This window comes from Lipotes vexillifer, unplaced genomic scaffold (genome assembly GCF_000442215.2).
Source record: "Lipotes vexillifer unplaced genomic scaffold, Lipotes_vexillifer_v1.1 scaffold325, whole genome shotgun sequence".
Classification (NCBI taxonomy): domain Eukaryota; kingdom Metazoa; phylum Chordata; class Mammalia; order Artiodactyla; family Lipotidae; genus Lipotes; species Lipotes vexillifer.
The window spans coordinates 833,068-845,024 of NW_006799313.1; the positions used below are offsets into that span (position 1 = coordinate 833,068).

At 38.6% G+C, this 11,957-nt stretch overlaps 1 protein-coding gene across 1 annotated transcript in view; it reads left to right on the forward strand.

Moving 5' to 3' along the window:
• Window positions 1-3,579, forward strand: part of MARCHF5 (membrane associated ring-CH-type finger 5) — a 53,143-nt gene extending 49,564 nt beyond the window's left edge. Inside the window, exons 4-6 of the mRNA XM_007471558.1 lie at window positions 1,579-1,762; window positions 1,887-2,053; window positions 2,814-3,579. Coding sequence (XP_007471620.1) covers window positions 1,579-1,762; window positions 1,887-2,053; window positions 2,814-2,930 — 468 coding nt within the window. The 3' untranslated portion in view covers window positions 2,931-3,579. The remainder of the gene's footprint in view (window positions 1-1,578; window positions 1,763-1,886; window positions 2,054-2,813) is intronic.
• Window positions 3,580-11,957: the final 8,378 nt, after the last annotated feature.

The following is an 11,957-nucleotide window of genomic DNA, read 5'->3' on the forward strand; positions in this document are numbered from 1 at the left end:
TTTTTTTTTTTTTTTTTTTTTGGTTGGCCACGCCACACAGCATGGCATGTGGGCTCTTAGTTCCCCGACCAGGGATTGAACCTGTGCCCCCTGTGTTGGAAGTGCAGAGTTTAACCACTGGACTGCCAGGGAAGTCCCTCCACATAATTTTATAAACTATTTCTACCTGGATCAAGTCTGTTGTCTAGAATTTGAATTTGCTGTGACCATTGTCAGCTTCCTTACTTCACATCTCCTTGAAGTCCACCTAAAAAAATCTGCTATAATAGATGACGTAAAGGGCATCTCATTTTTGAAAAAAAATCCCGTTTACTTTTTCATGAGTTTGCTTTCCTGAGTAGATATTGTCCCTGGAGCTTTTAGTCTTCCCTACCTTCTTTTCTCCCTTCCCTCCTTGCCTTTCCTTCCTTTCTTTTCCCTCGTCCCTCTCAGAGATATAGACAAAGGCAAAGACATAAATTGTCTATATCAACAATCCTTTCTTCATAGTTTAATCCTCAAGTGTGTACAGAAAAACTATATAGAAACCTTTATAGTATTCTCCTCATATCAAGCTGTGATACCTGGATGGGCTAAAACCCCAAGATTCTGAAATAGTCTCCACTGTCATAACTGCCAAGAATAATCCCTCGGAGAAATATATTTAATTTGCCAGCATTTGAGACTTTTGGCTAAAGGGAGGTCATTTGAGACCTGTGAAAGAATTTTTAGGGAAATTTTCTAGTTAAAAGTAAGATGCTCACCAACAAAGTGGCCATGTTGAGAGACATGTAAGACCAAGATTGATCAGCAAGTGAAAAGAATTTTGCCAGGAGGGGAAGTATGGAGATTCACAAATGCGAATTAATCATGTCCTTCTTGCCCTCTCAGATCTAAACCAATTGAGAAATAACCCCAAGACCCAGATGAGAGGAGAAGGAGTGTTTTAGCTTTATTACCCCATAGATAGGCACCCTTGGGTTCCTGGATTAGGAAAAGTGACTGGAACCTGTAACCAGAACTGGACCTCCTATTGCATTCCCTCAAATCTAGACCTTGGAATTGCATTTTAGGAGAGTTAAGTCTTTAGAGCAGGCATTTAGCCAGCCAGAGAAATCACAGTCAATCCCAGACACCACTGAGCAGGGAGAAAGCCAAAGAGAAATGAGGTTTCAGACCATCTCCTGAAGGCCGCTCCTGCCTCTTGGCTGGCTGTGCTTACCTCCTAGTAGGAAGAGCAGGAAAACAGTTGCTCTTCTGGAAGACACATGAGACCTAAAATTATAGCCCAGTCTAACCAAATTAAATAGAGGAATGGAAGCAAGAACCAGAAGTCCTCTCCCCTCTATTGAAATGTAATCAATTAAAGCTTTTATTCCAATGTAATATGAAACAGCTTGGGAGCTTTTCTTTTTCCCCTTGAATTAGAGACATTTCTTATAAATAAATCAGGATTGATAGCTTTCCAGCTTATTTTTAAAACTTTTTATTTCTGTATTCTTTTGAAATTTAGCATTTCCTCTAAAATGAATTGCACTCAAGCATGCAACCCTTCATTAGATAAGGAAATGATTGGAGCAAATGCTGTCTGTTTCACAGGTTGTAGGCCATAAAGAAGGTCTGGATGTTATGGAGAGAGCTGATCCTTTATTCCTTTTAATTGGACTTCCTACTATTCCTGTCATGCTGATATTAGGCAAGATGATTCGCTGGGAGGACTATGTGCTTAGACTATGGCGCAAATACTCAAATAAACTACAAATTTTGAACAGTATATTTCCAGGTAAGGCCCTGAATTGTGGTGGTAATGAACATACCAAATTAATCTTGTGGATGAATCGTAGCATGCAAAGATATTTTAGATATTCTGATTTATTAGCACTAATACCCTACATTTTTTTCTCTAGGGATTGGTTGTCCTGTTCCTCGAATTCCAGCCGAGGCTAATCCTTTAGCAGATCATGTCTCTGCGACCCGAATTTTGTGTGGAGCCCTTGTTTTTCCTACTATTGCAACAATAGTTGGTAAACTAATGTTCAGTAGTGTTAACTCTAATTTACAAAGGACAATCTTGGTAAGGTGGCTTTAATATTACTTTTTTCAAGTGACTATGCAAAAGAGAAAGAACTGTATATTTGTTTAAAAAAAAAAAAGAATGGGACTATATAAATATTTATACTAATGGCTCCTGTGCCTTAAGTCTCTATTTGATCCCCGCTGTCATCCAACAGCAATAAAAAGACGAGGATCCACTACAGTAGTTCTGGTCTTCTGGAACTATGCTGTGGGATATGCGTGAATCATTACTCCCAAAAGGTAGTGTTGAAAAGTTTCTGCTCTAGGGTCACACTGCCCAGGTCAAATCCTATCACAGACATTGCCTTTCTGAGAAACCTAAATAAAGTTTCTTGATTTCCCTATGCTTGTAGAATGGAGAGAGTAATGGTAACTACCTCAGGATTACTGTGAGGGCTAAATCAGATAATTCATTTGAAGTGCTAGCACATAGTAAGCCCTTATGTTGTTTGATGGCATTATTATTGTTCCCACTTCTCCCCTCTGGTAGCAGCCTGCATATAATGCCTGGGCATTCTCTCTACTATATGAGAATGGATTTAGAGCTAAGTGGAAGGAAGATTACTCAGAGAGGATAAAGGCTTTCTGACCTCTAATGTCTATTCCTATCTTACCCCCTAGTAAAAAAAAAGAACTATTTCATTTGCAGTCATCTGAATTAGCAACAATGCCTGTGTCTTTTGTGATTTAAGTAAAATGATTTTTATTATGTTCCTCTAAATCTGCATTATAAAAAGCTAATTTTTCTCTTTTTTTAGGGTGGAATTGCTTTTGTTGCCATTAAAGGAGCATTCAAGGTTTACTTCAAACAGCAGCAATATTTACGTCAGGCACACCGCAAAATTCTAAATTATCCAGAGCAAGAAGAAGCATAAAACTGTGACTTCTCATTGTTCTGCTGTCCTATCATTCTTATGAGTCTGTTGTGTTGTTTTGATTCCATCATTAATGCACAGTAGTGGAGACTTGCGATAAGCTGCTGCTCTCATATTTTTAAGAAGTAAAATAAAGCACTTAGGGAAGGGGAAACCCTCTCAGTAATCACGGAACCTAAGGATGTGATTTGTTTTCATTCTTTTGTATGTACTTCTTTTATGGCAGTCATCTGAACCATTATCTTAGCATGGTGAACCTGAGTTTTGTTCATATTTTCTTCAGACAGAAATGTAAAGATCAAACTGTGCAAATATTTAAAAATGCACATGCTGTTTTATTCAAAGGCCTCTTTTGTACATGTTCAGTGTTTTCTTAGAATCAGCGACTCAATGAAGGTACTATGAGGATTTTTCTCACTGGCATAATTTGATTACGAGCTAAACAGGAGTATATGTTAATATGAGGAAATGTAAATTAGTTATACATAATTAACAAACCAAAAATGTATGTAAACACTCAAGTGATTATCTGAACAAATGCAATTTTGCTGTGTTTTTCTTAACCCATGTGATATCCTCCAAAATGTGTAGGGTAAAAATTCACAGGGCTTCCAGATCACTTTTTCACTATTAAATTTTATTTATATAATGTTGACATCTCATAGTTCATATTGTAATTTTGACTCATGTAGTCTTAATTACTGTGTGTGTGTGTGTGTGTGTGTGTGTGTGTGAGTGAGAGAGAGAGAGAGAGGCAGAGACAGAGACAGAGACAGAGACAGTGACATCAGGTCCTTCCATCACCGGAGTAAGGTTTTTAAATTCGTGTTTCTAGAAATTAGAACTGCCAGTTTATAGTAGTTTGAGCACAGAGAACGATTTGCAAAAAATAAAGTTATTTTCCTCTCCTTTCTCATCGATTCAGTTATTCAGGTGTTTGTTGATCACCTCCTACTTCCCCAGGCACTATGCAAAGTGTTGTGGGGATACAGTGGTGAACAAGACAGACTTGGTTCCTGCTTTTATGTAGTTTACAGTCTAGTTTCAACAGGTAGAAAACCAGCAGTGAGTAAACCAAGGTGAGGCCTTGAGCTCTTTGTTTTTATACCAGTCAGTGAGGAAATAATTATGAAAACAAGTCTTGAGTAAATATTAAGGTCATTGTTTTTGTCAAATTATTATAAGAAAAAAAACCAATACTAATATTTTTAAATTTAAATTGCTTGTCATACTGAGGAGGCTAGCACCTTAATAGTCACTGTTTAACTAGTTTTATATTCATTTTTCAAAAGCAATTATTTATTTTAAGCTGTTCAGTAGTGACCCTTTTAATGTTCAGCAATCTGGTCTTGGAGTGATTTTCATCAATTAGTATTAAGTTTTTTAAAGATAGTTCCAAAAACCCTATTTATTTTCTTGTTCACAGCATCTAATGCATGGCAATATGAATGTTCCCCCTTACTGATAAGCGGCCACTTCTCTTTAGGATTGTAGCAAGTATAGATTGAGCTATGTTAGATTACAGTAGTATATGTTAACTTCAGTAATTTAAGACTGGTACCTTTCTGTAGTATGAATGTCTTAATTTTGAGTTATAACATGAAATTTATGTGAATGGCTATTGAACATTCAAAGTTGTAATTACTTGGGAAGGAAGGGAATATTTGACTGACAGTGAGCCTTATATTAAGATCACTGCTACAGTTCTGAAGGGGAAATATAAAACTATGATTATATATAAAAATAACAGATTATATAGCTGTGCTTATAAAATATATTGGCTTTCTTAAATTTTCAATATGAAAAGACATACCGGATATTTCCTGCATAATTTTGTTACATAGAACAGCTTTTGGCAGCCTTTACTAAAGTTAACACAAGCACACAGTTCCCCATTTATTACTTTATGCCCAAAATGGGGGAATAACTGCTTGGATTTGTTTGGCATCAGGGCTTGTGAGGGCTAGAGAAATAACTCTAATCCTTTAGGGGCAGGGAGAAGGAGTTTTGAGGGCTGTGAGGAGGGAACTGCAAGTGCCTGGGGACCAGAGTAGCCTCAGCCCTGGAATTGAACACATTTAAATCTAAAGAGCCTTAGCTCAAGAAGTACCAGGTACCAGCCTCTTCAGAAAGTGTCCTGCACCACCCTGAATCAACAAAAGCATGGGCTGACTAAAGTTGGGTGGACCTAGGTTCAGATCCTAATTCTGCTTTTAATAACTGTATGTATGACTTTCATCAAGTGACAACTTGCTCTCAGCTACAGTTTTCTTCATCTCTGAAATACAAATAATACTTAGAAGACTGTTTCTAGGATTAACTGAGAAATTAAAGAAACAGAGAGAGGCACTTTAGCTAAGCTCAAAATAGCCTCTACAGAGCAGTAGTGTCTTAATTGCTGAACACTAGGAAAAGGGAACGAGGCAGTAAATGAGAAACCTTAGGGGACAGATTAAGGGATGCTCTAGACTTTTGGGATGGGCAGGTATATTTGTGTTTTCCAGTTTATTTTCACGTTTCTTTACTGTGTTATTTCTATAAACTTTAATGTTTTAAACCTCTTTTATAAAATTCAATGACAACTAGTAGAATTCTCTTCTTTGCAGAATTTAACTTATCTCCAAAGTGGCAGAAAATATTGTTCATCATTAAATGATTATCAAATGACTGTGAAGAATATAAAATTAAACTGAGTGACTTAATTAGTCACTGCCTTGCTAACTGTGCTGTAATTTTTTTAAAGGTCTTGTTTTTAACATAGCAGACTGACTATCTCAACACTGGCTGGATTAGGTTAAATAAAGAATTTTTATGTCCTCTAGGTGTACTTTGTCTGTTGAACAACTTCCAAAACATAATTTGTTTATTCTGTACCTACTTAATTCTTTTTAAATCATAGTAATCGAGATACTAGTGAGATTTTCTCTTAGTACAAGTAATCTGAATTTTTTAAGAACTGTAAAGATATTTGTCTTAATTTCATAAGCAGGTGAACCTAAATTCCAAGTATGTTCTAATTTTTAAAATGAATCCCCCCTCACCTACCCTCAGAGCCACTTGGACTATGATTAGACGAGATATGTGGGTGGTCTCATGCCACAGGTATCAAAGTATACTCAGGTGGGTTGGGAACACAGAAAAAGTTGCTTCCTCCAAGATACTAAGAACTTTAGTTTCTGAAGCAGATTAGAATCTTCCAGAATGAGTACATCAAATAAAGGCCTTTCCATCCATGGGGATAGTATTGTATCTAAAGCATTTCACTGTCACCATCTGAGAGACAGACTAGCAGAGAAACAGTCCTGGATGCATATTCTAGCTGATGTTTAATGGTTGTAGGACAAGTTACTTTACCTTTCAGATAGACCCTCAACTTCCTTATCAATAAGATGAAGATTATAAAACCAATCTCCTGGGTTATTGTGAAGATTAAGTGAGGTAACATGCTGGGACACTTTGATATACAGAGAAACTAAATATATCTGTGCCAACTTGTAGGTTTGTTTGCCTATAACCTTTCTTTGGTCCCCTGGGATCTCAAGTTTGCTGCTTCTCTGCTACCTGCCACCCACGCACCCTCTAATGGGTATAGTGATGAAATGTTTAATTGCCTTCCTGGAACAAAGATCCTGAGCAAAGGGAAAAGAAGAAGGATTTGCAGCTCAGTGTAGAAGACTTGGACAAGTAACAGAGGCTCGGCTGTTCTGGTCAAGCCCATGTGCATTTATCGTACTGCTAACAGCCTGCCAAGGTTACTGTAGGCCAACAACGTATCCTACTTTACCAGATGTTCATTGAGCACCTGTATGAGCCAAGCACTGTGCTAATAAATCCTTTGGTAGATGGGAAATAAACCTGCTTTGAGATGTTTAGAGTCTTCAAAGTACACAACAGATTTTAGTCTTATTATGGTATTACCCCCCACCAAGAATGTAAGATCCATAAGGTGGGGTGGGGGGGTTGTTTTACTTTTGTTTACTACTCTACTCCACAAATTAACAGCATTCATGGCCTGTTGTTGAATACTTTGAAATCTTAGAAGATGTGCCCTCCTTAAATACAGACTGTCTCTAGTTTAAAATAAGCAGGAAACAATCTGTAACAGGAACTGAGAGGCAATACCTTCATGACCTTTTAATAATTCACATCGAACAACGTATTCTTATGTATCAGTGTATTTACCAATTCAGATAATTGTACACCAAAATTAAGACACATAAAGTACACGATTGGGACTTCCCTGGTGGTCTAGTGGTTAAGACTCCGCGCTCCCAATGCAGGGGTCCGGTGTTCGGTCCCTGGTCAGGGAACTAGATCCCACGTGCCGCATCTAAAAAAAGATCCCACATGCCACAAGGAAGATCTTGCACGAGGCAATGAAGACCCCTTGTGCTGTAACTAAGACCTGGTGCAGCCAAATTAATTAATTAAAAGTGCACAATCTTTAAATCTTGATACATTTTGCCTTGCAGTGTCACTCCAGTGCCCTCTGTTGTTCCAAAGGAAAACGGTTTACAGAATCCAGTTCCATATCACAAAGTTGGGCAAGGAAGAGTGAACTTAGAGCTGAGAGAAAATAATTTGGCACAGGTAAGTAATGCCCTTTTTTGTGGCCTTTCCTAGTCGATCTCTGGCCCACCCCCCACTCCACCCACCCCACAAGGAAATATAATCTTGACTTCTTTTCAGTTAATAACTTAATAATAAAGTGTTTGGCATAGTCATTTAATTCTGATGTACTTGATTCACAGAAAGGGCCATAAGTGATTAAATATCATATCATCCAGGATGATAAATGGGCCATTTTTTTATATTATGGTTTGGGGTGTAAACTGGTATGGAGGGCAATTGGTATCTTTCTAAATTACAAATACATGTACCCATTGACTCAGCAGTTCGAATTCTAGGAATTTTTCTTGAAATATATTTGCACTATATATTCCTTGCAGCAATATATGTAATAACAAGAAATTTGAATCAACCTAAATGTCAGTAGGGAATTGGTTAAATAAATTATGGTATATCCATATTGAATACTATATAGCTCTAAAAAGAAACAATGAAACAGCTGTTTACATAGTGATATGAAAATATTTCTAATGAATATTTTAAAAAATAAAGGGACTTCCCTGGTGGTGCAGTGGTTAAGAATCCACCTGCCAATGCAGGGGACATGGGTTCAAGCCCTGGTCCAGGAAGATCCCACGTGCCTTGGAGCAACTAATCCCGTGTGCCACAACTACTGAAGCCCGCCCACCTAGTGCCCGCACTCTGCAACATGAGAAGCCACCGCAATAAGAAGCCCATGCACCGCAACAAAGAGTAGCCCCCGCTCTCCACAGCTAGAGAAAGCCTGCGTGCAACAATGAAGACCAACACAGCCAAAAAAAGTGTACAATCAGTGATTTATACTGAAGTATAATATAGTATAGTATTTTCAGAGTTGTGTAACCATTACCCCTATCTAGTTCCAGAACATTTCTGTTCCCCACAAAAGAAACCCTATACCAATCAGCAGTCTCAAAGTCCCCCTCCCCCAGGCCCTGGAAACCCCTAATTTACTTCCTGTCCAAATTTGCCTATTCTGGACATTTCCTTTAAATGGGATCATATATTATGTGGCCATTTGTGTCTGGTTTCTGTCACTTAGCATGTTTTCTTGGTTCATCCATGTTGTAGAATGTTTCAGTAATTCATTTCCTTTTACAGCTGAATAGTAATCTATTGTTTGGATAAAACCACATTTGGGGGCCTTCCCTGGTGGTGCAGTGGTTGAGCGTCCGCCTGCAGATGCAGGGGACACGGGTTCGTGCCCTGGTCCGGGAGGATCCCACATGATGGGCCCGTGAGCCATGGCCTCTGAGCCTGCGCGTCCGGAGCCTGTGCTCCGCAACAGGAGAGGCCACAATGGTGAGAGGCCCGCGTAGCGGGGAAAAAAAAAAAAAAAAAAACCACATTTGGTTTATCCATTCATCCACTGATAGACATTTGGGCCCTTTCTCTTTTAAACCTACTCCAATCATTCCTTTACCCCCTACATCCCGCACTTCACCAAAACTACTCTAAACAAGGTCATGAGTTACCATATTGCTAAATCCAGTGGTCAATCCAATCTAATCGTCACCTCATTTAAGTTATATAAAGTATTTGACAAAGTCATAGCTTCATTCTTAAAACAGTTTCATTTGGCTTTTGGAGTACCACCCTCCCGATTCTCTTCCTACCTCACTGGCTGATCATTTCCAGTCTCCTCCATTAAATCTGATTTACCTCTCCAACGTCTTAAGTGTTGAAGAGCCCCAGGGCTCAGTCCCTGGACTTTTCTGATTTACACTACCTAAGTGAACTCATCCAGACTTCTGACCATCCATCAGATGATCTACCTTCTATTATATGATAATAATTCCCAGATTTATATCTCCAGCCCAAATTACACCCGTGAATTCCCGATGAGCATTTCCTATTCAGCATCTTTATATATATATTTACATACACACACACACACACACACATATGTGTATATCATCTCAAATTATCCCAAGCCATGTGCAGACTGGTGCACGGAGGGTGAGATGCTACATGGAGAGAGAGGGGGTGAGGGAGACATGTGAGTGATGGAGCCATCTTGGAAATGAATCCTCCAGCCCCAGCCTGCCCCAGCTAATGCCATGTGGATCAAATACAAATTACTTGGCTAAACCCTTCCTGAATTCCTGACACACACAATTGCCAACAAAATTAAACGGAGTGATTTGTTACGCAGCAATAAATAACTGAGACACGCAGTGACAACCATTAGTTACTGGTGTGAGACATCTTAGGTGGTGGAATTCAAGTATTTCTGGCTCAGGTGTTAAGGGCATCCCTGTGGTGAAGGAGGCATGAAGATCCCTCCCCCTGAAGCCAATACACTTTGAAGCTATCCAGCTCTTCTTGCTCTGATGCTGTGTCCACCAGACAGTTCTCAGAGGCCCACAGAGACCAACCTAAAGAAGACGCTGCCTGAATCTTTTGTGTCCCATCCTGGCCTTGATGGTACCCAGGGTGAATTAGTAAAATGGTCTCTTTGTCTTTCCCTGCAGCTTAATCACTAGCCAAGAATGTGCTGATTATGAGGTCACAAGTATGCTAGTATGTCCATATGAGAACTATAATTCTCACCATAACTTAATATATGGGCATTCTAGGATCTGCCTCCTCGTGAAAGCTTTTCAGTTAGTTGGTCTTCAAGGACAGACGAGAGCAAGTGTTTGAGTCTTCAGAGCAGAAGAGGGACAATTTCAACTGGTTTTTATTTAGATGATACACCTATGAGCCAATTCCTGATGTACTTGTTTTCTATTCATCTACCCTCTTTCTTATACCCATTTAGCAGATGAGAACATGGAGGTTAAGTGCCGTAAATGCTCCCCTCTCCTTTCTCTGCCTATTCTATTTTCTCATTCTCCAAGACTGTGATGTCTCCCACATTTCAATGATTTTAAATGTGAAGTCTTTTTTATTGTTTTAATTTTATACAGTAAAATAAACAATTTTTAAAGGTAACAACTCAATGGATCTTTATACACATACATATTTTTATTGAAAAAAATCCACATATAAGTGGACCCACACAGTTCAAACCCATGTTGTTCAAGGGTCAACTGTATACCCCTGTGTGACAGCAATCTACACCATATAGAACATTTATTTCCATCTCCCTAGAAAATGCCTTCTTCCCAGTTAATACATCCCTCCCAAGACACAACCCTATTCTGACATCTATCAACAATCTTTTTAATTTTAGCCATACTGGTGGGTATATAGTAATAGTATCTCATTACCATGATGTAATTCTTAACAAAGGTTGTTAAGGTTACAACCAATGTGCTACCTCAGCCCTCAGGCTGCTACAAAAGAGGGTTAGTAACTGGCAACGGTTTGATGGCTTTGGCTGAATAATCAAGCAACCCCAATTTTTAGTTATTAGAATAGTGATAATTCAGATCATAACTCTATTTCCTCGTGTATATATAGAAAGAAATCTATTGCTATACATATGAATGAGACAAGACGTGAGTCCTGCCCTCATGGAGCTTGCAGTCTACTTTTATAAGAAAGCTCTTACTTCTAGTTCATACAGCCACTAACATAACGTAATTTACCTATTTGACACAGATTTCTGAGAGGCTTTGAAGGCTTTGCTGTGCCCTGTTCTTCACTAACAGCTGCTTGTCCTGATTTTGTTGGTTGTTCTCACCAGTGTAATTATATGTCAGTTAATGGTCCTTTCCTTCTTACAGTAATTAACCAAAACCATAAACTTTCTTCAAAATTTTATTTAACCAGTTCGACATCCCTCTTTTTCTGAGGTATTGATGATTATATTTCTTTTCAAAGCTTTTCACCAAACTACTCTCTAGAGCTCAAAAAAAAAGTCTTATTTTCTTATGTTCTTATGTTCTCCCTTTGATGATCCAACTGTTTTTCAAGAGTTACTTGACTTTAACTTCCAGCCCTTCTGTTGCAATTTTCATTTTGACTATCCTATTTTGAATTTCTAAGAGCTCTTAATTATTCTCTGAATTTTCCATCTTTTATTTTTCCATATAGCAATAGCACCCTGTCCTTGACCTTGGCTTGTGGATGTAATATCTTCTCTTATCTCCTCAGATTATTATTAGTTTTTAAAAAATGTTTTGTTCTACTCTCTGCATTGCCTATTTCCTCTGAACTCTTTTCCTTGAGAGCCTGGTGATCCTTGGTTATCCTTTCATATTTAAAAGTAATACACTAGGGACTTCCCCGGTGGTCCAGTGGCTAAGACTCTGCACTCCCAATGCAGGGGGCCTGGGTTCGATCCCTGGTCAGGGAACTAGATCCCACATGCCGCAACTAAGATCCCGCAATATGCAACAAAAGATCTTGTGTGCCATGACTGAAGATCCAGCACAGCCAAATAAATAAATAAATGTTTTTTAAAAAATAAAATAAAAGTAATGCACTAAACAGCTGACTGGAAGCTCTGTAGGGATGCAAAAGGCCTGT